Source organism: Lepus europaeus, chromosome 16, assembly GCF_033115175.1.
Source record: "Lepus europaeus isolate LE1 chromosome 16, mLepTim1.pri, whole genome shotgun sequence".
NCBI lineage: Eukaryota > Metazoa > Chordata > Mammalia > Lagomorpha > Leporidae > Lepus > Lepus europaeus.
Window position 1 is genome coordinate 12858119 of NC_084842.1, and position 25854 is coordinate 12883972.

The following is a 25854-nucleotide window of genomic DNA, read 5'->3' on the forward strand; positions in this document are numbered from 1 at the left end:
TCTTTTTTTTTTTTTTTAATTTGCTTTACATATTACCACCCAGGACCTTTGGACTTTGTTACAAAAGTGTTTGTTTTTTGAGATAACATATTTTTAATTTACATTATAGTCAAAGGCTTATTGACTCCACTAAATGAAGAGTTGAACAAATAACAAAATACAGTAGTAGTCCAGCAGGAAATTAGGCGTGGGCCATACTCAATAATGAAAGAAAAAGATGTTAACTTGCACTCAAGTAAACTTCTATCTGTTTTTAAAGATTTATGTTATTTGAAAGGCAGAATTAGGGAGGGAGGAATAGAGGGAGAGAAACACCTGTTGGGACATTCCCAAATGGTTACAACAGCCAGGGCTGGGCCAGGCTGAAGCCAGAAACCAGGAACTTCATTTGAGTCTCCCACATGGATGGCAGGGGCCCCAGGACCTGGGCCATTTTTCCCTGCTTTCCTGGGCACATTATCAGGGAATGGGATCTAAAGTGGAACAGCTGGGACTTGAACATGCACTCATATGGTATTCCAGCCTTTCTGGCAGTGCCTTAACTTGATACACTGCAACATGGGCCCTGAGTACATCTTAAAATAGTCATAAAATCATTGTAACTGTTCTAGTATACAATTCCTATCAATTTGTTAGACAAAGATTGAAAACAATTTGACAACACTGTATTTGCACTAAAGCTGATACTCTAAGGCATTTCTTTTTTCTTTTTTATTTCAGCTCCCATATATAAGGGAGGACATGCAATATTTGGCTTTCTGTATCTCTTATTTTGCTCAACATGATGCCCTCTAATTCCAGCCATTTTGCTACAAATGGTAGAATTTCATTGTTTTTATGACTGAGTAATATTCCATTATGCATAAATACCACATTTCTTTATTCATTGTTGATGAACACCTTGATTAATCCATATTTGGATCAGTGAATAGTGCTGCAGTAAACATGGTAGACAAGTATCTTTGATATAGTGAGTTCATGTCTTTTGGGTATAAACACAGTAGTAAGTTTGCTGGGTCATATGGCAAGTCTATTTCTGGTTTTTAAAGAAATCTCCATACTGTTTTTTTTTAAAATATTTTACTTATTTTATTTGAAAGGGTTAGGCAGAAAGAGAGGGAGGAAGGGAGGGAGGAAGGGAGGGAGGGAGGGAGAGGGGTCTTCCATTCACTAGTTCACTCCCCAGTTGGCCCCAGCGGCCGAAGCTGCGCCAATCTGAAGCCAGGAGCCAGGAGCTTCTTGCAGGTCTCCTACACGGATGCAGGGGCCCAAGGGCTTGGGCCATCTTCTGCTTTCCCAGGCCATAGCAGAGAGCTGGATAGGAAGCAGCGCCTATATGGGATGCCGGCACTGCAGGCGGCAGCTTTACCCGCTATGCCACAATGCCGGCCCCTCCATATTGTTGTACACAGTGCTTCACTGATTTATATTCCTGCCAACAGTGTATAAGTGTTCCCCTTTCTCTATAAGCTGCCAGTACCTGTTGCTGTCTTTTGTATAATAGCCATCCCTACAGGGATGAGGTGATACCTCATTTTGCATTTCCCTGGTAGCTAGTGATATTGACCATTTGTGTTCTTTTGAGAACTGTCTGTTCAGGTCTTCTGTCCATTTCTTAACTGGGTTGGTTGTTTTGTTTTTTGAGTTAATATTCTGGATTTTAATCCTTTGTTGGATAAGTAGCCTGCAAATATTTTCTCCCATTCTGTTAGATGTCCTCACTCTGTTGATTGTTTCTTTTGCTGTGAAGGAGCTTCTGAGTTTGATATAATCCCATTTGTCTAGTTTTGCTTTGGTTGCCTGTACTTTGGGGATCTTATCCAAGAAGTCATCACCTATAGCAATGTCTCTTTTTTTTTTTTTGACAGGCAGAGTGGACAGTGAGAGAGAGAGACAGAGAGAAAGGTCTTCCTTTTTCCATTGGTTCACCCCCCAATGGCCGCTGTGGCCGGTGCGCTGCGGCCAGCGCACCATGCTGATTCGTAGCCAGGAGCCAGGTGTTTCTCCTGGTCTCCCTTGAGGGTGCAGGGCTCAAGGACCTGGGCCATCCTCCACTGCACTCCTGGGCCACAGCAGAGAGCTGGACTGGAAGAGGAGCAACCGGGACAAAATCCGGTGCCCCGACCGGGACTAGAACCCGGTGTGCCAGCGCTGCAGGCAGAGGATTAGCCTGTTGAGCCATGGCGCCGGCCTATACCAATGTCTTGAAGTGTTTCCCCTATATTTTCTTTTAGCACCTAAGGACTCTTTACTGCTTTTCTAATTTTTAAATCATTTTATGAATAATAAGCAGAAGAAAGGAATGGTAATAAAACACCTTTACTAGAATTTTTTAGGATTCTTTTTTTTTTTTTTTTTTGAAGGAGTTAGAGGTAGCTTCCGTCCTCAGGTTCACTCCATAGATGGCTGCAAGGGCCTGGCCTGGGGCTCAAGCACTCAGGCCATCTGAAGTTCTGAATTAAGTATGCTCAATGAAAGCTAAAAGACGATAGTGACGACTCTAATATTTTATATCTTCTGAAAGGATTATATTGTGCTTTGATCAATACACTTAAGAAAACTAAATGATTGGGGTTGATGTTGCATAGTGGGTTAAGCCACTGCCCGTGACACTGGCATCCCATATGAGAACTGGTTCAAGTCCTGCTGTTCCACTTTCCATCTGGCTCCCTGCTAATGCACCTGGGAAAGCAACAGGAAATGGCCTGAGTGCTTGTGCCCCCACATGGGAGACATGGATGAAGCTCCAGGCTGCTGGTTTCAGCCTGGCCTACTCCTGGCTGTTGTAGCCATTTGGGGAGCGAACCAGTATAGAAGATCTGTCTCTCCCATTCCCTCTATCACTCCACTCTGCCTTTCAAAACTCAGTTTTGTTTTGTTTTGTTTTTTTTTTTTTAACAAAAAGGATGGTTGTTTATTTATTTTTTAAATAGTTACAGACTTCATGTGCTTCATAATTATAACTTTAGGAACATGGGGATTGTTCCCATGCCTGCCCTCCCACTCATACTCCCACCCTTCTTCCTCCTCCCTCTCTTATTCCCATTGTTATTTTTTACTAAGATGGATTTTTTACTAAGATTGACTTTATACGCATTTGATTAACTCTATGTTAAGAGTTCAACAAATAGTGTTACTAAAAAAAAAATTGTTCCTCAACAGTCAAGACAAGGGCTTTTCAAGTCATTGCTTCTCGAAGTGTCCGTTTCACTTCTACAGATTGCTTTTAGGTTCTCTATTAGTTATCAGGTCAGGGAGAACTTATGTGTTTAGTTACTTTCATATCACACTTCTGGGTGACTTAATTATTCCATCTTGTTAGTGTTTGAGCTGTTTAAAAACACATTGAAAATAATTGATCAGGAAAGTTTCAAAATTTTTCAAGGTAGAAAAAAAGAACACTAAAATCCCATGAATATCTTAAATTTAATATGTATCTTTAATTTGCAGTGGACCTGAATAGTAATTGCAGCAAAGATTAAGATTGATGTATTTATTTGAGAGACAAAACTCCCATCCCCTAGATAACTGCCCACATTACTAGAAGGACTGGGACTGAGTGAGGCCAGAGCCAGGAATGGCATCCAGGTCTCCAGCTGCTTTGAGCTGTTATTGCTGCCTCTCAGGGTCTGCATTCTGCATCAGTAGGAAACTGGAACCTGGCGTTGAAACCTGTCCTGGAACCCAGGCACTCCAGTGTGGATGTGGGCATCCCAGCTGCTAGGTCCAACATCAGCTGTGAGTTTTCTTCTGTCAAAAAAAAAAAAGTAAATAAAATAAAACCAAACTTTGTTTCGTTATCTGGAAAGACTTCTGTGAATAAAAATCTTGAAATAGTCGTTCCATAAAAATAGTCAGAATTGCTTAAGAAAGAAACTAAAAAAACTAAATTTGGGTTCTTACGCACCCTAATGGAACACAGAACTGAGGGTTAGAAGAAATGGCAGGGGCCGGTGCTGTGGTGCAGCGAATTAACGCCCTGTCCTGAAGTGCCGGCATCCCATATAGGTGCTGGTTCTAGTCCCGGCTGCTCCTCTTCCAATCCAGCTCTTTGCTATGGCCTGGGAAAGCAGTAGAAGATGGCCCAAGTCCTTGGGTTCCTGTACGCATGTGGGAGACCTAAGAAGCTCCTGGCGGCCGGCGCCGCGGCTCAATAGGCTAATCCTCCGCCTTGCGGCGCCGGCACACCGGGTTTTAGTCCCGGTCGGGGCACCGATCCTGTCCTGGTTGCCCCTCTTCCAGGCCAGCTCTCTGCTGTGGCCAGGGAGTGCAGAGGCGGATGGCCCAAGTCCTTGGGCCCTGCACCCCATGGGAGACCAGGAGAAGCACCTGGCTCCTGCCATCGGATCAGCGCGGTGTGCCGGCCGCAGCGCACTACCGTGGCGGCCATTGGAGGGTGAACCAATGGCAAAAGGAAGACCTTTCTCTCTGTCTCTCTCTCACTGTCCACTCTGCCTGTCAAAAAAAAAAAAAAAAAAAAAAAGAAGCTCCTGGCTTCTGATTGGCGCAGCTCCAGCTGTTGGGGCCATCTGGGGAGTGAACCATTGGATGGAAGACCTCTCTGTCTGTCTCTCTCTCTCTGCCTCTCCTCTTTCTGTGTAACTGACTTTCAAATAAATAAATCTTGAAAAATAAAAAAATAATTTGGAGTTAACTGAAAAAATCTATTTTTCAGGCTTTAGGGGACCAGATACTTTTTGTAAATCGCCCTGATAAGAAGAAAATACTTTTCTTCAATGATAAGAGCTGTCAGTTTTCTGTGGATGAAGGTGAGCCTTTTTATCTGGAAACCATATTTAGTCTACAAATGTATTACTTTAAGATGATATAATTTATAATACTTATATTATAAATTTTATAATGCTGCTTTTTTTTTAGCATATCATCTCTTATAACGCAGGTAATGGCCATTGCATCTAACATTTTTTTTAGATTACAATTTGAAATACTGATTTGAAAGATTTTAGGTTGATTGTATTTGTAATCATCATATAGCAATTGATATCTTAGGCTTGTAGCTCAACTGTACCATTTAGGGGTTTATTTCTTGATCAGTTTGAAAATGTATCTTCCTATACTGATGTGAAAACTTGATGCCTTATAGGAGAGAGAACAAGCCTGTGTTAGTGAGTGGTATTCTGTTCACTTAGGAATGTTGCTGTTACCAAATTGAGGAAGGAAGGAGGTAAATTTTTTTTTCTTTTGGGCACTTGCCAAGTTGGATGCTAAGCTATATACTGAGTCTCCTACTAAATACTTGATTTCTGTATAACGAGTTTTGGCTTTAAATAATTGGCCATTTGGTTTTAAGTATTTTTCATGTAGGATGTTAACTAAATGAGAGTTTACTGATGAGAAATTTCTTATTCAAGTAGCTTAGTGTAAGGATTAGGTAAATATGGTAGTATTTTAATGTACATTTGTGTTACTTTGTATGTTTTGTAAAATGTCAAGATAAGAATTCCAATTATAAAATTTCAAAATAAACTCAAAATAATCTATTGACATACAACTATGTAAGATAAAATAGTTAATATTAGACTCGAAATAGTAAGATTATTGCTGTGGTCTGCCTAGTCATTTTGGCCCTGTATGGCATTAAATTAGAGTCTGTTGAACATGTAATTTTGTGTAACAAATACTTTTGGAATTCTTTTCCTTTTATTAGCCATTGTATGTCTTGACTTTGTACAGTAACCTTATGTTTTCTTTTAAATGTTACATGGCTACAGATATTCAGACTTGTGGTGCTAATAGATAGGGCTTTAGTTGTCCTGAAGTGACTCGGATGACCATGATTTGTTTTAAGTTGTATTTTTCTGAAAATCCTAATTAAGTACTTCAGATTTGTTGGTTCTCAGTAAATGTTTATTAATTCCTGTTCCTCCTTTTGCTTTTTCTAATAGGTAAACTTTTTTTAATATAAACAAGCTAGTAGTAAACCTCTTCTGTACCTGGTAGTGATGGGTGTCTATTGAAGAGAGTTTGCAGTACTGCTTAGTAATTTTTGTATTGCTTTTAGCCTCCTGTACTTGAAATTTTGCTTTTCTGATAACTTCTGTAGTTTTCAAATTCATTTCTTGGTTTTCAAAACATTTGAGATCATCTAAGTTCAAAAAACCAAACCAAAAAGTGTCCCAGGAAGTGCTCATTCTTTTATTCTTAGGCAGAGTTAATGCATATTGGGGAAAAAAATTATAGTACTTAGAAAAATTTAATAAAATTGTCAGGTTCAAGAAATAAGTTCTTACAAAAAATAGTTGTGCTTTCCTTTCCTCTAGTTCTAGTCTCTTTCTTCTTGCTTTATTTTAGAGTCTTCTGGTTGTTTTCCATGTTGGTAAATAATATATTATTGTTTATTGATTTTTCAACTTAGGCTCTATCTGTGACATACTCTTATCTTTCTGTTCCAGCACCTCTCTGACTTCTCCTGATGTAGTTACACTGTTAGTATTTATTTGGAAGGCAGTGTTTACACACACACACACACACATACACAATCTTCCATCCGCTGGTTTACTCCCCAAATGGTCACAACAGCTGAGGCTGGGCCAGGCTGAAGCCAGGAGTTAGGAGCTTCATGTGGGTAACAGTGGTTCAAGCACTTGAGCCATCTTCCCCTGCTTTCCTAGGCACATTAACCAGGAGCTGGATTGGAAATGGAGCAGCTGGTTTCCAAACCAGTGCCCATATGGGATGTTGGCATTGCCAGCAGCAGCTTAACCTGCTACACCACACTCTGCCCCAACTAGTTTTAATTTTGGTTTTTCTACAGTTTACCTCAGCACTTTTAATAGACAACATATTTAAATATTCTCTAGAAATTTTTGGTATTAAGTCTGCTCTGCAGGTGGCAGCAAAGTGCAGCCTATCTGTTCTTTGAGTAGATGTTTAAATTGAGCCTAGTGGTTAATAGGAAAGAGATTGCAGTAGCTTCATAAAGTGTAGGGTGGAAGTCCTGTTAAAAGTATTTCTTTGGAGACATTTTGGGAAGCATTCAGCTCAGGTGTCCTTGTAATCCTTAAACCAATTGATTCTCAGTTTTCTGTCCCTTGTTTTTGCTTTGTGTGAATACTGTTGTCCTAACTTTGCTCAGCTTTGTCTTACTTGTGTGTCCTTCATCTATGCTTGTATTTCGTAACATTGCCCATGAAATTTGTCACTTTATATGGTCTTTGTTGGTCTCAGCTCTTCTCCGTTGCCTTATTACTTGGCAGATAGGAACAAAATGAGGATTTTACTGCCTTACCCCAGTCTCACATATTCAGGAAGTAGTTCTATTAACAGCTTGATGTTTCTTTGCACTATAGATGAATTATATAATGATATGACTTGTGTGTATTGGATAAGTGGATTCTAAAATATTTTACAATTGTACATTAAATATTCTTATATTTGGTGTATGTGTAAATATTTTTTTTAAGATTTAATTTTTTATTTGAAAAACAGAGGGGCTGGTGCTGTGGCACAACAGGTTAATGCCCTGGCCTGCAGCGCGGCATCCCATATGGGCGTTGGTTCGAGTCCTGGCTGTTCCTCTTCCAATCCAGCTCTCTGCTGTGGCCTGGGAAAGCAGTAGAAGATGGCCCAGGTTCTTGGGCCCCTGCACCCGCGTGGGAGGCCCAGAAGAAGCTCCTGGCTCCTGGATTTGGATCGGCACAGCTTCAGCCATTGCCACCAATTGGGGAGTGAACCATCAGATGGAAGACTCTCTCTGACTCTGATTCTGACTCTGACTCTGACTCTCAAATAAATAAATAAATCTTAAAAAAAAAAAAAAAAAAGACTCAGAGATATAGTGACAGAGAGAGAGAAAGAGAGATCTTCTGTCTACTGGTTCACTCTCCAAAGGGCTCCAGTGGCCAGAGCTGAGCTGATCTGAAGCCAGGAGCCAAGGGCTTCTTCCAGGTCTCCCACGTGGGTGCAGGAGCCCAAGGACTTGGGCTGTGCTCCACTGTCTTCTCAGACTCATCAACAGAAAGCAGGATGGGAAGTAGAGCAGCTGGTACTCGAATTCACGCCCGTATGGGGTGCTGGTGCTACAGGCCAGGGCTTTAACTCACTGCACCACAGGGCCCAGCCAGTTCTACAGATATTTTTATGTAATGATGCGGCCATATAAATTAGGAAGATACTGATAAAAGCTTTCTAAAAAAATATTTAATAAATACAAATTTCATAGGTGCAGCTTTTGGATTATAGTGGTTCTTCCCTCTGTACCCACCCTCTTACCCCCACTACCATCCCACATCCTACTCCTTCTCCCATCCCATTCATTAAGATTCATTTTTAATCATCTTTATATACAGAAGATCAACTGTATATACTATGTAAAGATTTCAACAGTTTGCACCCACACAAAGTATAAGTACTGTTTGAAGACTAGTTTTACTGTTAATTCTCATAGTACAACTCATTAAGGATGGAGGTCCTACATGGGGAGCAAGTGCACAGTGACTCCTGTAGTTGATTTAACAATTGACACTCTTATTTATGACATCAGTGGTCACCTGAGGCTCTTTTCATGAGCTGCCAAGGCTATGGAAACCTCTTGAGTCCACAAACTCCGACATTATTTTGACAGGGCTGTAATTAAAGTGGAAGTTCTCTCCACCCTTCACAGAAAGGTGCCTCCTTCTTTGATGGTCCCTTTCCACCGGGATCTCACTCAGATCTTTCATGTAGGTCATTTTTTGCCACAGTGTCTTGGCTTTCCATGCCTGAAATGCTCTCCTGGGCTTTTTTTTTTTTTTTTTTTAAAGATTTTTTTTTTTTTTTTTACAGGCAGAGTGGACAGTGAGAGAGAGACAGAGAGAAAGGTCTTCCTTTGCCATTGGTTCACCCTCCAATGGCCGCTGCGGCCAGTGCACCGCGCTGATCTGAAGCCAGGAGCCAGGTGCTTCTCCTGGTCTCCCATGGGGTGCAGGGTCCAAGGACTTGGGCCATCCTCCACTGCCCTCCTGGGCCACAGCAGAGAGCTGGCCTGGAAGAGGGGCAACCGGGACAGAATCTGGTGCATCGACCGGGACTAGAACTCGGTGTGCCGGCACTGCAAGGCAGAGGATTAGCCTATTGAGCCACGGCGCCGGCCCTAGATTTTTTTTTTTTTTTAAATTTATTTGAAAGGGGCTGGTGCTGTGGTGCAGCTGGTTAATGCCCTGGCCTGAAGCACTGGCATCCTACATGGGCGCCGGTTCTAGTCCCGGCTGCTCCTCTTCCGATCCAGCTCTCTGCTATGGCCTGGGAAGATGGCCCAGGTCCTTGGGCCCCTGCATCTGTGTGGGAGACCCGGAAGAGGCTCCTGGCTTTGGAGCAGCGCAGCTCCAGCTGTTGCAGCCATCTGGGGAGTGAACCATTGGATGGAAGACCTCTCTCTCTCTCTCTCTCTCTCTCTCTCTCTCTGTAACTCTGACTTTCAAATAAATAAATCTTAAAAAAAAAAGTTATAGAGAGAGGTCTATTATTAGCAGACACTTGGTTTTGTTTGTGATCCCTTTGACACTTATTCCTGTTTTTATGATATACTTATAATACACTTAAACTGATCACTTTAACTAGAAAGACGGGATTGGTACCTGCCAACTTAATGAGATTTGGGTCCCATGGCAAGTTTATAACTTTACCCTTAGGGATAAGTCCAAGGGAATGTGTGCTGAACTGTACATCTCCTCCCTCTCTTATTTCCACTCTTATTTTTTTAAAGATTTATTTACTCGAAAGTCAGTTACACAGAGAGAGGAGAGGCAGAGTGAGTTCTATCCACTGGTTCACTCCCCAGATGGCTGCAACGGCTGGGGCTGCACCAATCTGAAGTCAGGAGCTTCTTTCAGGTCTCCCACATGGGTGCAGGGACCCAAGGACTTGGGCTACCTTATACTGCTTTCCTTGGCCATAGCAGAGAGCTGGATTGGAAGAGGAGCAGCCGGGACTAGAACCAGTAACCATATGGGATGCTGGCGCTTCAGGCCAGGGCTCCAGAACCCGTCGCGCCACAACGCTGGCCCCCGACTCTTATTTTTAACAAGGATCAATTTACAATTGAATTTAGACACCTAAGAATAATTCCGTGTTAATAGTTCAACCAATGGTATTCAGTAGAAAAAGAAAATACTAAAAAGAATGAAATAGTAAGCTGTTCCTAGATAGTCAGGACAAAGGCTGATCAAGTCATTGCTTCTCATAGTGTCAATTTCACTTCTCCAGGTTTCCTTTTAGCTGCTCAGTTGACACAGATCAGGGAGAACATATATTTGTCCCTTTGAGACTGGCTTATTTCACTCAGCATGATGTTTTCCAGATTCCTCCATTTTGTTGCAAATGACTGGATTTAATTTTTTTTACCACTATGAAATATTCTATAGAGCACATATCCCATAATTCCTTTATCCAGTCTTCCGTTGACAGTCATTTAGGTTGATTCCGTGTCTTAGCTATTGTGAATTGAGCTGCAGTAAACATTGAGGTAGAGATAGCTCTTGTATTTGCCAATTTAATTTCCCTTGGGTAAATTCCGAGGAGTGGAATGGCTGGGTCATATGGTAGGACTATATTCAGATTTCTGAGGTATCTCCAAACTGTCTTCCATAGTGGCTTTACCCCTTTGAATTCCCACTAACAATAGATTAGGGTAATTTTTCCCCAACATCCTCACCAGCATTTGTTGTTTGTTGATTTCTGTATGAAAGCCATTCTAATGGGAGTGAGGTGAAACCTCATTGTGGATTTGATTTGCATTTCCCTGATTGCTAGTGATTCTGAACATTTTTCAAAGTGTCTGTTGGCCATTTGGATTTCCTCTTTTGAAAAATGTCTGTTTAAGTCCTTGGCCCATCTCTCTCTCTCTTTTTTTTACAGGCAGAGTTAGACATTGAGAGAGACAGAGAGAGAGTGAGGTCTTCCTTTTCATCGGTTCACCCCCTAAAATGGCCACTACGGCCTGCATTCTGCGCCAATCCGAAGCCTGGAGCCAGGTGCTTCCTCCTGGTCTCCCATGCAGGTGCAGGGCCCAAGCACTTGGGCCATCCTCCACTGCCTTCCCGTTGGCCAATCTCTTAAGAGGGTTGTTTGTTTTGTTGTTGTGGAGTTTCTTGATCTCTTTGTAGATCCTTTATCAGTTGCATAGTTTGCAAATAATTTCTCCCATTCTGTTGGTTGCTCTTCACTATCCTGTGAAACTTCTCAATTTGATGTAATCCCAGTTGTTAATTTTGGATTTGGCTGCCTGTGCCTCTGGGGTCTTTTCCAAGATGTCTTTGCCTGTGCCAGTATCTTGCAGGGTTTCTCTGATGTTCTCTAATAATTTGATGGTGTCAGGTCATAGATTTAGATCTTTAATCCATGTTGAGTGGATTTTTGTGTAAGGTGTAAGGTAGGGGTCTTGCTTCATACTTCTGCATGTGGAAATCCAGTTTTCCCAGCACCATTTGTTGAATAGGTAGTCCTTGTTCCAGGAATTGGTTTTAGCTCCTTGATCAATAAGTAGGTTGTAGATGTTTGGATTGATTTCTGGTGTTTCTGTTTTGTTCCATTGGTCTCTATCCATCTATTTTTATACCAGTACCAGGCTGTTTTGATTATAACTGCCCTGTAGTATGTCTTGAAATCTGGTGGTGCCATGGCTCAATAGGCTAATGCTCTGCCTGCAGCACCGGCACACCAGGTTCTAGTCCCAGTCGGGCCACCGGATTCTGTCCCTGTTGCCCCTTTTCCAGTCCAGCTCTCTGCGGTGGCCTGGGAGTGCAGTGGAGGATGGTCCAAGTCCTTGGGCCCTGCACCCACATGGGAGACCAGGAGAAGCACCTGGCTCCTGCCTTCGCATCAGTGCAGTGCACCGGCCGCAGTGGCCATTGGAGGGTGAACCAATGGTAAAGGAAGATCTTTCTCCCTGTCTCTCTCTCTCTCTCACTGTCTACTCTGCCTGTCCAAAAAAAAAAAAAAAATCTGGTTTTGTGATGCCTCCAGCTTTGTTTTTGTTGTATAAGATTGCTTTTGCTATTCGAGTTCTCTTGTGCCTCCATATGAATTTCAGCATTTTTTCCAGATCTGAGAAGAATGTCTTAAGTATTTTCATTGGTATCACATTCAATCTGTAAATTGCTTTTGGAAGAATGGACCTTTTGTTGATATTGATTCTTCTAATCCATGAACATGGAAGATTTTTCCATTTTGGTATCTTCTTCTATTTCTTTCTTTAATGTTTTGTAATTCTCATTGTAGAGTTCTTTGACATCCTTGGTTGAGATTATTCCAAAGTATTTGATTTTTTTTGTAGCTATTGTAAATGGGATTGATCTGTCAAAAAAAATTAAAAATAAATAAATAAAGTATCAGTGTAGAACCACTGTGTGTGCAGTTGGGAAGTTGGTGCCTGGATTTCCAAATTTTTTTTTTTAAAGATTTATTTATTTGAAAATCAGAGTTACACAGAGAAAGGAGAGGCAGAGAGAGATCCTCCTGATGGTTCACTCCACAGTTGGCTGCAACGGCCAGAGCTGTGCTGTTGCGAAGCCAGGAGCCTCCCCTGGGTCTCCCATGGGGTGCAGGGGCCCAACAACTTGGGCCATCCTCCACTGCCCTCCCAGGCCACAACAGAGAGCTGGATCGTAAGTGGAGCAGCCAGCCCTCAAACCGACTCCCATATGGGATGCTGGCGCTTCAGGCCAGAGCATTAACCCACTGCACCACAGCGCCGGCCCCCAGATTCTTTTGCATCAAAATGAAGTTACATGATCACATTTTCTGTGAACTTTTTGTAATCCCCTTGCATGTAGTCACCATGAATATGAATGATAGCTACAAATCGACTAATATGCATTTGATATATTGACACCTTAAATACCATAACTATTTTTTTCTCTTAAGTGCTAACAAAATCTTGTCAAAGTTTTAAAAAATACAAAATGCAGTTTCTTACAGTTTACAAAGGTAAGTCATTCTGTATTCTATACAAAATACATTGATGATGTAAAGAATGTGTGTTTCCAGGGAAGACACCTTGAAAACTGACAGATTTTAACATTTGTCTTTCTCTTTTCTCTTTCATACTGTACTCCTCAGAGTGCTTTCTGTTTTGATTGTAGTATTGAAGATTTCTGTTTCAGCCCACTAGGTGACAGTCTTTGCCATAGAGAGGAAATCTTTTGTGAGCAGGTTTTCTGGCACACAGAAGATTCACCCTTGATTCTATCTGTTATAGAAACACATATTCTAATATGAGCTGTAGCTCAAGTAAGGAGATGGTTTTTGTGTAGTGATTTTTAAAAAAATTTATTTATTTGAAAGTCAGATTTACACAAAGAGAAGGAGAGGCAGAGAGAAAGAGAGATCTTTCATCCACTGGTTCACTCCCCGAATGGCTGCAACAGCTGGAGCTGCGCCGATCTGAAGCCAGGAGCCAGGAGCTTCTTCGAGGTCTCCCATGCGGGTGCAGGGGCCCAAGGATTTGGGCCATCTTCTAGTGCTTTCCCAGGCCATAGTAGAGAGCTGGATCAGAAGTGGAGCAGCTGGGACCTGAACCGGTGCCCGTATAGGATGCTGGCACTGCAGGCGATGGCTTTACCCGCGATACCACAGTGCCAGCCAGCCCCAGATGGAAAGTTTTTTTTTTTTTATATGCTGCTATAAATAATGCTCAATCCTTGCACATACCTGTTTGTGTTTCTTGTAGTAGAAATGCTGGATTGAAGGATATATTTTTTAAAATTTCAATGGCTTGTCACCTTGTAACATTTGGACCAATTTATACCTTTGTAGTAGTAGGAAATTATCTATTTCTTCAAACCCTGATCAGTATTGGGTATTTCTACTTGACTTTATCTATCTCATATGAGATTAGGATTATTTTGTTTTTAATTTGTATTTTCTTTTTTAAAGAAGGACATTTATTTTATTGACTTATTTTTACTTACTTGATAGACATTGATTGATCTTCCTTCTGCTGGCTTATACCTCAAATGACCAGAACAGGCTGAAGCCTGGAGCTTGGAACACAGTCTGGTTCTCTCATGTGGGTTTAAATACTGCAGCAGCGTCGAACTAAGGATATGCAGAGGTTAAATAGAAATATTTTATTGAGACAAAAAAGAAATGGAAGAGCTTTTATTCAGGCATTTCCCTTTGAAATAGCTCACAGCATTTCTTTTAAGAAAAAATACATAAATTTTGTTTTAAAGTTCTTAGAGTTCCATTTTGCCATATATTCTTGGTTGCATGTTAATATAGAGATTACTTTTTTTTTTAAAGATTTATTTTATTTATTTGAAAGAGTTACTGAAAGAGGTAGAGACAGACAGAGAGGTCTTCCATCCGCTGGTTCACTCCCCAGATGGCTGCAATGGCCGGAGCTGCGCTAACCAGGAGCCAGGAACTTCCTCTGGGTCTCCCACATGGGTGCAGGGGTCCAAGGACTTGGGCCATCTTCTACTGCTTTCCCAGGCCACAGCAGAGAGCTGAATCGGAAGTAGAGCAGCTGAGACTAGAACCAGCGCCCATATGGGCTGCTGGTACTGCAGGCCAGGGCTTTTAACCCGCTACACCACAGCGCCGGCCCCAGAGCTTACTTTTTAGTATTCTGTATGATATCTTTGCTTCTGTGATTGTGGCATATGAGACCTGTAGTATATAAACTTCTGTTATATAAATATGTAATACTAACTCGGTATTCATGCTAGAACTGCTCTTTTGGTATGTATATTCTTCATCACCTATGGTAAATTTAACATGTAAAAGTCTGGTTATGGTATACATATGACTTAAAACTTTTTACCTATTTTATTTATTGGAAAGTCAGAGATGGGTAAAGATCTTCCATCTGCTGGTTTACTCTGCAAGTGCCCATGGTAGCCAGCCAGGGCTGGGCCAGTTAAAAGCTGGGAGCTGGGAACTCAGTTTGCTTTTCCTATGTGAGTGGCAGGAACCCAGCTACTTTGAACTAGTTTGAGCTGTCACCTGTCAGCTCCCAGAATGCACATTAGCAGGAAGCTGAAATCAGGAGTGGCCTTGACTCAAACCCAGACTCGCAGATGTAGGATGCTGGCATCTCAAGCATTGTCTTTAACCACTACACTAAACGGCTGCTCAGGCATACATCTTGAAATAATAATTTTTTAAGTGCTTTATTGGAATTGGAGAGATGTTTTTATTGCTAACTTTGAAGTTTGATGTGAAGTTTCTTTCTTATATACCTTTAGCAAGTAAAATTAATCACATTCACCACAGTCCACTAACGTTTGGCTGAAATGCAGGTAGTTGGGGACTTAGGTCTTTTACTTAGAATGGAGAACATTAGAGAAAACATTGTCTGTAACCTTACAACAACAACAGACCCCCGTAGATCTGCCCATGTAAGGCTTTCTGGAGTCCATCAGAGAGCTGATGTTCTTGGACTACTACCTACCCCCAAATTTGAAGAGAGCAGCCTCAAGAACAGATGGAACAGGGCCGGCGCCGTGGCTCAACAGGCTAATCCTCCGCCTAGCGGCACCGGCACACCAAGTTCTAGTCCCGGTCGGGGCGCCGGATTCTGTCCCGGTTACCCCTCTTCCAGTCCAGCTCTCTACTATGGCCCGGGAGTGCAGAGGAGGATGGCCCAAGTGCTTGGGCCCTGTACCCCATGGGGGACCAGGAGAAGCACCTGGCTCCTGCCTTCGGATCAGTGCAATGTGCCGGCCACAGCACACCGGCCACAGCAGCCATTGGAGTGTGAACCAACGGCAAAGGAAGACCTTTCTCTCTGTCTCTCTCTCTCTCACTGTCCACTCTGCTTGTCAAAACAAACAAACAAAAGAACAGATGGAACAGACATAATGAACATAAGTTTTAATGAACAGCTGAAGGCTTAACATGGACTGGTTATGGAAACATCGTCCCTTACAGGGACTGCAGACACAGGGATATTTGCACTCGCTCACAGACCTTATCCGCAGACTTTGCAGGATGCTTATGAAAAAGATTGAGGCTAGAGTCAGGGTACTGAGAAAATATCCCTCAAGAAAGGCTAAAAGGGAACAGTAGACACTAGAGAAATGAAGCTCTGAGTCTTTCTTCCCCCCTCCTCGGAGACAACAGCCTTGAACCACTGTGGGAGGGACAAAAGTATGTTGTGCAGAGAACTTCAGTGGAGGAGAATAGCTGAGAGTACTGAGAAGGCCACATCCTGGACACCAAGGAACTTGGTGCTTGCCTGGGACCAGTGCTTAATCAGAATGTCGGAGAGCACGGACCCCTCCACCTGCACAAGGCTAACACCGTGGGTGAGAGGTGATGGTGGAGTTCTGGCAGAGTTGCAAAGGCACGGAGGCAGGCGTCTGAGGGACAGCATGAAAGGAAAAAACTGAAAGCCATACAGACAATGAGGCAAAGCCCTCTCACAAACCAGCCTCCTCCCTAAAACACAAGGTATGGCCGGAGGAGTTTGAAGCTGGTGGGGCATTGTGGTAACCATAGCAGCAACAAATCCCAGACCTGACTTGTGCTGACAATAGATTGACTCAACCTCCACACACTAAGTCTGGCAGAAGGAAAGGCGTGTCCACTTCCAGGCATAAAAACTCTTTAGTCCCAGCTGTCCTACAGAGGATATCCTGCTTTCAGAAAAAAAAATTAAGGCATAAAAGGAAGCAAGGAAAAACAATATACTATTGAGATATGACATTAACAGAACCAAATTCTTAGGACACAGGTATTGGAACCATCAGATATGGAATCTAAAATAATGAAATAATGTTAAGGTCTTTCTATAGAAAAAGCAGACAGCATGCATATTACTATGTGAAAACACATAGTAACAGATGAAGATATGCCTCAATAAGCTCATCTCAGTAAACTTGTAGCCAAGAAAAGAATCTGTGAACTTGATGATATGCCAATACAGATTATCCTGAAATGCAAAGAGAAGTGTGAAAAAAACCGGCATCCACAAGCCATGGGACAGTATCAAATGGTCTGGGTGTGTACCTGAGGTCTCAGGAGGAAAGAGGGCAGTTTGGCCTAGTGGTTATTATACCTGCATCCAGGGTGGGCGTTGTGGTGCTATGGGTTCAGCCACCACTTGGACTCCCCACATCCCATTTCAGAGTGCTGATCCAGCTCCCTGCTAATGCTCATCCTGGGAGGCAACAGGTGATGATTCAAGTACTTGGGTCTCTGCCACCCATGTGGAGCCCTAGGGAGTTCCTGACTCCTGGCTTTGGCCTGACCCAACCCTCACTGTTGCGGGCATATGGCGAGTAAACCAGCAGATGGAAGATCCCTCTCGGTTGTCACTCTGGTTTTCAAATAAAAGATGAATAAATACACTGGAAGGAAAGATCCCTGCACCCCGTATCGGAGGGCCGTGGTTTACTCTGTTCTGCTCCTGACTCCAGCTTCCTGCTAATGCGCATCAGGGGAGGCAACATTGATGACCTAAGTAGCTGGGTCCCTGCCACTCACATGGTTACCAGTTTGTCTAAAAAAAAAAAGCTTCTCAAATGTTTTCTCCCACTCTCTTGATTGTCTTTTCACTTTCTTGATAGGACCTGTTGGGGTGCAGAAGTTTTTAATTTTGACAAAGTCCAGTTTATCTGTTTTGTTACTTATGCTTTTGTCGTCATATCTAAGAAACCAATGCCTAATCCAAGGTCATGATTTACTCCACTTTTTGACTTCCAAGAGTTAGTTTTTGCTCTTATATTTAGATCTTTATATTTGTGTACCACTATTTAAGTCCAATGGCCATTCTTTGCAAGGTTGAATGAGTGAATGAGTAAAAATATACACATTCATTGTACTGTATGTTAATACATGACCCAGCCATCCCACCTTTAGGTATTTATTCAAGTTCATGTGCCTTTACCTCCAGCTTCTTTGTAATCACCGAAAACTGGGAACAACTCCCACATCCTTTAACTTCTCTTAACATCCCCTTGACTGTGGCACATCCTTACAGTGGGATACAACTCAGCAGAAAAAAGGAGCAAAGTGGGGGCCCATGCTGTGACACAGCGGGTTAAGCTTTGGACTGCAGTGCCGGCATCATATGAATGCCGGTTTGAGTCCCAACTGCCCTGCTTGTGATCCAGCTCCCTGCTAATGCCCTTGGGAAAGCAGTGGAGGATGGCTCAAGTGCTTGTGCCCTGCACCCACATGGGACACTCAGACAAAGCTCCTCGCTTTGGCTTGGCCCAACCTTGGTCATTGTGGCCATTTGGGGAGTGAACCAGTGGATGGAAAATCAATCCCTCCTCTCGGGCCCCTCCTTTCCACCCAGCTTGACCTTTCAAATAAATAAGTAAATAACTTTTTTTTTTTTTTTTTTTGGTCCCACTGCCCACATTTTCTGTATTCACTCACTGATGACTTGAATTGACTCCATATCTTGGCTGCTGTGAATGAAGCTATAGTGGAGATGGAAGTCAGTTATCTCTTCAGTATACTGATTTCAAGAACTTAGGACACATACCCAGAAGTAGGATTGCTAAACCATGGGAAGTTCTGTGCAGTTTTCTGTAACGATTGCTGGTTTACATTCCCACCAAGTGTCCGAGGGTGCCCTTTTCCTTTCTACTCTACATCCTTACTAACTCTAACCTTTGTTTTGATATTAGCCCTAATGACAGGTGTGAGATGATACTCTATTGTGATTTTAATTTGCATTTCCCTAATGATTAATGATTACAGTCATTTTTTTGATATCATTTTTATCTTTTTTTAAACATATTTGGGTTCTTTGCTAAACTTTTAGGTAGGTTAGCTATTTTACTGTTTTTGTGTGTGTGTGTGTTACTCGTATGTTGTAAATATTTTCTTTTAGTCTGTAGGTTGTTTCTTTGTTTCTTTTGCTATGCAGAAGCTTTTTTGTTTGATGTAATACCTTTTGTGTGATTTTGGTTTTGTTGCCTGAGTGATTGCAGTCAAATCCAAAACTATCTTGCCCATACCAGTTTCATGAAGTTACTTCGCTATATTTTTTTCTAGTACAGATATTATGTGACTTAGGGGTTGCATTCCAATTAACTTAGCATAAATTGAAAATATCTTAAGCCAAAAGTTTCACCTGCCAAATACCAGAGGCTAGGAACACAGCCCACTGTAGAGTATTGGTTGTTTTGCTTTGTTATCACAAGACTGCCTAGAAGCGGCAACTCAGTCCCACTGCCCAGCATCAAGGGAGAGACCTTAGGGCACATTGCTAGTCTGGGGAAAGAGCGAGATTTGTAGTGCAGCTTCTCCTGAGGCTGTTTCACTTTCATGCCGTCTTGCAGCCCCCAAATCTCAGATTAGGGACTGTACATTTTTTTACTTTCAGGTCTCAGATTTAGCTCTTTAATCCATTTTGAGATATTATTTTTACATGGTATGGGTCTAATTTCATTTTTGTGCGTGTAGATATCCAGTTTTTCTAGCACCCTTTGTTGAACAAGTGAAGAAATGTGCAGTTTTTTTTGGGTGCTCTGTTTTCATTGTTTGATGTTTCTGTATTTTTATGTGAGTTCCATGCTATTTTGATTACTATGGCTTTGTAATGTAGTTTGAAGTCAGGTAGTGTGATGTTCCTAGCTTTGTTCCTTTTGTGTAAGATAAATCCATTTTCTGTTGCTGTTAACAAAATACAGATTGAGAAAGTTATATGGAAAAGAGGTTAATTTTGGCTCACAGTTGTGGTCTGGGGTAGAGGGGCTGCATCTGATAGTGGGCTTCTTGCTGGCAGAGTGCCACATCACATGGAGACCTGGACATGCCTGCTTTTATAAGTGGACCTGCACTCGAGAGCTTGCTGTCCTATGACTTCATTCATCACCTGAAGAGGTGAGGGCAGAGTCCTGATCACCTTTTAAAGGACCAACCTGGTCCTACTTCTTAGTATTTCACAATGGGGACTCATAACCATAGCAACTGTCTTGGCCGTTCACAGCTTTTGTGGTTCATATGAATTTTAGGATTGTTTATTTCTATTCTAGTGAAAAATGGCATTGGAATTTTGATAAGGATTGTATTGAATCTGTAGATCACTTTGGGTAGTGTGGCTATTTTAACAGTAATTTTTCCAGTTCTAAATCCAGATCTAGAGATAATTTTCTAATCTCAAGCTTCTTAATTGCATCTTCAAAGTCCCTTTTTCCATATAAGGTAACATATTCATAGAGTATGGGGATTAAGATGTGGACATCTTGAGGTCTAAAATTTAAGATTACCACTTTAGGGAATGAGATAAATTGAGTAATGTTCTATGGAATGTTCTATTTTCAGAAACTGCAAAATGGTAATAGAGTTGAAGGAGGCAAGTTAACAAGTGACAATGAGTATATTATTTTTATGTTTATTTAAAATGCTACACTAAAACAAATTACTCTAGTGATAAAAATTCCTCTGCATATTAAAATGTTTCTCAGGCATAGATGGCAGATTTTGTCAAGAAACATAGGACAAAAAAATGAAAATTCGCCAAGCAAACCATATTCCTTTGCTTGAGGATATATACTGGTATATATTTTTCCAGATCTTTACAACATGTTAATGTGTATGTGCTCTTTTGCTTTTAAAGAAGTGTTCAGAATTTGTTTTTTCTATTTCATAAAAATAAGATCACTTTGTTTAGTAATCTTAAATTTTTTATATCGCCTTTATTAAAAGACAGTAGCATTCAGAAATGAGACAGTATATGGTAGATGATGGTGATGAGTGTAACAGATACAGAGAATGCTTCTTCCTTTGCAGGCCTTATTATCAGTGCTTTATTGATTTTAGTTCCCTTAATTCCTGTTATTCTATGAGGTAGATAGTATTTTTATTCCCTCTCTCTAGATGAGGTACTTGGGGTGATTGAATTCACACCCACACCATCTGGCTTCAGTCTGTAGCCCACTGTTGTGCTAGCCGCATTTCCTAGGAGAGGGCAAGGCGTGTTAATAAATTATGTGGAAATCGAGGCCATATCTCATTGATGGATTAGCTTATTTTCTTCCTTCTATGGGAGCTGTGTAGTTTTTATTCTGAGCTCAAGTAGGCCAAGGAAGGGTCTCTTTAAATCTGATTGTTTTCTCTTCTGTTGAGACAGATTTCTAAATCAGTACTGGTTTTATTTATTCTTAGAATTGATGCATGCCTGGCCGGCGCCGTGGCTTAACAGGCTAATCCTCCGCCTTGCGGCGCCAGCACACCAGGTTCTAGTCCCAGTAGGGGTGCTGGATTCTATCCCGGTTGCCCCTCTTCCAGGCCAGCTCTCTGCTGTGGCCCGGGAAGGCAGTGGAGGATGGCCCAAGTCCTTGGGCCCTGCACCAGCATGGGAGACCAGGAGAAGCACCTGGCTCTCCTGGCTTCGGATCAGCACGATGTGCCAGCCGCAGCGGCCATTGGAGGGTGAACCAATGGCAAAAAGGAAGACCTTTCTCTCTGTCTCTCTCTCTTTCACTATCCACTCTGCCTGTTAAAAAAAAAAAAAAAGAATTGATGCATGCCTGACTTGCACAATACTTGGAGATCTGCCAGAACAGAGCATCTGCCTTTAAATTTGTCTCCTGTTCATTTTCTTTTTTTATGTGAAAGAGTTACAGAGGCAGAGGCAGAGAGGGAGAGAGAGATCTTCCATCTGCTGCTTCACTCCTCAAGTGGCCTCAACGGCCGGAGCTGGGCTGATACAAAGTCAGGAGCCAGGAGGTTCCTCCAGGTCTTCCCATGCCTTGCAGGGGCCCAAGGACTTGGGCCATCTTCTGCTTTCCCAGGCCATAGCAGAGAGCTGAATCAGAAGTAGAGTAGTCAGGACTCAAACTGGCGCCCATGTGAGATGCTGGCCCTGCAGGTGGCAGCTTTACCCACTATGCCACAGCGCCAGCCCCTCATTTTCTACGTTCAAAAAATAAGAGATTGATACAAAAGGAAAACAGAATGTGTGATCTTGGTTTCTAAATACCATTCTATGGTAAAAATAAGTCAGGAACCCTTGGAGAAATGATTTGATTTCAAATTTGGGGAAATTCAAAATGAGCTTGGAACATCTTCTGGTAGCAGAAATTATGAGAGTGCTCCCCCGCCCTAAAACCAAAGTGACAAAGGACACAGTACTTTCTTTTTTTTTTTTTTTTCCCCACAGGCAGAGTGGATAGTGAGAGACAGAGAGAAAGGTCTTCCTTTTTGCCGTACACAGTACTTTCAAGAATTCTCATTGACCAAAGCTTGGACAAAATAAATAGTGATAGTGAATTATCTATCTATCTATCTATCTATCTATCTATATACAATTAATATCCACAAATCCTTACTAAAATAAAATAACTAATTAAAAACACAAATTGGAGAAATGGCAGATATTCTTTTTTTAGAAAGTTTTTTAAAAGATTTATTTTATTTGAAATGCAGAGTAACAGAGAGAGAGAGCTTCCATACACTGTTTCACTCTCCAAATAGCCTCAATGGCCAGGGCGTGGCTAATTTGAAGCCAGGAGCCTGAAACTCTAGCCAGGCCTCCCATGTGGGTGGCAGGGGCCCAAGTACTTGGGCCATCCTCTGCTGCTTTCCCAGGTTCATTAGTAGGGAACTGGATAAGAAGTGGAGCAGCTGTAACTTGAATCGACACACCAGTGTTGCAGGTGGAGGCTTAATCTGCCAAGCCACAGCACTGGCCCTGAGCACCTCATCTGTACAGAGAATTGTAATTAATACATATGGAAGCTGGCAGGCCCACTTGAACCAGTGTTCAGAGCTCCCAACTCCAGTAAGAGGACATGCTGATAGTGTGTATCTCGGCAGTCACCAAAAAGAGCACAGCCTCACGCGTAACCTCTGATATTCCTGAGGAAGCTTCAGATGAATCCAAATTAACAGGCCGGGGGCGGCGCTGTGCCGTAGCAGCTGGGGCCGCTGCCTGCATGCCAGCTTCCCTTGTGGGTGCCGGTTCCCGTCCCCGCTGCTTCGCTTCCGATCCAGCTCTGCTGTGACCTGGGAGAGCAGTGGAAGATGGCCCAGGTGCTTGGGGTCCCTGTGCCTGTGCATGGGAAACCTGGGAGAAGGTCCTGGCTTCGGATCAGCGCAACTCTGGCTGTTGCGGCCATCTGGGGAGTGAGCCAGTTGATGGAAGACTCTCTCTCTCTCTCTCTCTCTGCCTCTGCCTCTGCCTCTGCCTCTCTCTGGCTCTGCCTTTCAAGTGGATAAATAAATCTTTAACAGACCAGTGTTCCTCAGAATTATCATTCTAAAGAGAGAGAGGGTACACTCAGAGGTGGGAAGAGATAAGGAGACATGGCAACTAAATTCAGTGTTGAACCCTAGAGTGGATAGTGGGACAGGAGAAGGGTGCAGGTAGTAATACTAATCTAGTGGAAGTTAAATAGGGTATGTGGGAGGCCGGCGCTGTGGTTTATGTGGTTAATGCCCTCGCCTGAAGCGCTGGCATCCCATATGGGCACCTGTTCTAGTCCCGGCTGCTCCTCTTCCAATCCAGCGCTCTGCTGTGGCCTGGGAAAGCAGTAGAAGATGGCCCAAGTCCTTGGGCCCCTGCACCAGCGTTGGAGACCCAGAGGAGGCTCCCGGCTCCTGGCTTCAGATCAGCACAGCTGCAGCCGTTGCAGCCAATTGGGGAGTGAACCACCAGATGGAAGACCCCCCCCCTCTGTGTGTGTGTGTGTGTGTGTAAAATAGTAAAATCTTTAAAAAAAAAATCTTGATTCTAAGCACCCGCTTAGAAGACACGGAAGAAGCTCCTGGCTTCTAGCTTCCGATTGGCGCAACTCCGGCCATTGCTGCCATCTGGGGAGTGAACCAACAGATGGAAGACCTCTCTCTCTCTGTCTCTAACTCTCTCTTGTAACTCTCTTTCAAATAAATAAAATAAATCTTTAAAAAAATAGGATATATGGATTGTTAATAGCATTATATCATGGTTAATAAATTTTAATCATAAAATTAAATATATAAAGTTCTTAGCATTAGAGGAGTTGGACAAAGGATAGTGAAACTACTAATTTTGTCGCTTTTCTGTTAATTTAAAATTATTTTAAAATAAGTAAAAATACTAAAAATATTTAGTTAGGCTGATGTGGTACAGTACATTAAACTGCTGCCTGTTAATACCAGTACCCATATGGATGCTGGTTTGAGTTTCAGTTGCTTTGTTTCTTATCCAGCTCCCTAATATATTTGGGAAAGCAGCAGAAGATGGCCAAAGTGCTTGGGCCCTTATCACCTACCTGGGAGACTTGGATGGAGTTTCAGGCTCCTGACTTCAGCATGGCTCGGCCCTGGCTGTTAAGACTATTTGGGGAGTGAATCAGCAGATGGAAGATCTCTGTCTCTCTTCCTCCTCCTCCACCCTGTTTGTAACACCATCTTTCAAATAAATAAATCTTCAAATAAAATGAGGAAACAGTCTGTGTCTGGGCCATAGTAGACTGCAGGGTTTCATGTGTGCAGGGTCAGAGTCAGATGGTTGAGGAGTGGACATGCTCTCAAGGGGCTTACCACTCTTCAAGAACCTGAGCGAGTCAGGCAAGCAAACAAACCATCGCCTTCAGTTAAGTGATGCCTACAGTGTATGCGATTGAAGTTTTAGTGACAGTGTGGTATGAAACCCCAACAAGTCTGTGTAAACTAGAAAACTCTTACGGGATTTAAATAACTTTGTATCCAGATTGAATTCTTCATAGTAGGTTATGCCATGTTTGTATTTGGACATCGGCAACCAAAAGCCCTCAAAGGGTATGTGGAATACATACCCTTCAGTATCCAGCATTCCAACTGTTTAGGCATCATTTGCTTCATGCAGTATATACTTAAAAAAAGAAGAAAGAAGAGAAAAAGGAAAAAATGTGGCCCAGTGCAGAATTGGATGGCAACTTCCTTATGGTTTCTTCAGGGACAGTGGTCACAGACTAAGGGAAAATTAATGGCACAGGAGGAAGGAAGGAAGGAGAGGAGGAGCGGCACTGGTGAGGGTCTCTGGTAGGAAGGACAGGGGCGTGGTGGATGCATGGCTGTTAGGAACAGGAGGCCCAGGAAACCGCCTCAGTGCTCAGGGAGCATTCTCCCCCCACCTCTTCTGTTTTCCATCAAAGAGTCCCTAGGTCTTAGATTTTGTTATCACAAAAACGGTTTTGTGCTAGAAAGTAGATGCTGGGCAGGCATTTGGCATAATGGTTAAGATGCTGCTTGCTGTTTCCAAGTGCAGCCTGGACTTGAGTCCTGACTCCATTCGTGATTCCAGCTTCCTGCTAATGTAGCCCTGGGAGGCAGAGGAAACAGAAGGAGGGAGGGAGGAACCCAGTCCTGGGATCTGTCTTTAGGAGCTTATTTTGGACATGTTCCAATTGGACATGATCTCTTTTGGTTAAAAAAAAAAAGGTGATGTTGGCTGAGGGGCCGTGGGTGTCCAAGGAGAAGATGTAGGCCAGATGACAGCCCTCCTCCTTTGTTTTATGGGAGTGGAGGGTGAGGCTGTTTTCCTCCGCTTTCTCCCCTTTCCACTGTCATGTCCTCCCAGGCTCCAGTCCCCAGACTGATTGCAACTGTTTTTCCCAAACTGTTGAAGTGTCTCACTTCCATATAAAACTTTGTTCTGTGTCTCCCTCTGTGTTTCAATAATTGTTCTTAGTGGGAGAGGAAATGGAGTAAACTGAGCTCAGAAGTTGGACTGAACTGTTTGCCCAAAATGAAAAGAATAAAAGGAGAGTGCTGACTGCCTTTCCTCCCCAGGAAAGCAGGGAGGCCTCAGGCACATCGCCCTCCCTTACTGGCCTCTAAAAATAGATGGCAATGACGTGGTCTGCGCTGGTGCTGCTCTGTTCCCAGGCCCTTCTGCTGCTCAGTGTCCAGCTCTGGAATGTTCTTGCCTAGTGTCTTTGTTTTTCTAATGAAATCTCAGATGCGCTAATTTAGACCCAAAAGAGA

General features: G+C 42.7%; 1 protein-coding gene across 1 annotated transcript in view; it reads left to right on the plus strand.

Annotated features, from left to right (window-relative positions):
• Positions 1–25854, plus strand: part of GTF2E2 (general transcription factor IIE subunit 2) — an 84074-nt gene that overhangs the window by 55689 nt on the left and 2531 nt on the right. Inside the window, exon 6 of the mRNA XM_062213461.1 lies at positions 4676–4769. Coding sequence (XP_062069445.1) covers positions 4676–4769 — 94 coding nt within the window. The remainder of the gene's footprint in view (positions 1–4675; positions 4770–25854) is intronic.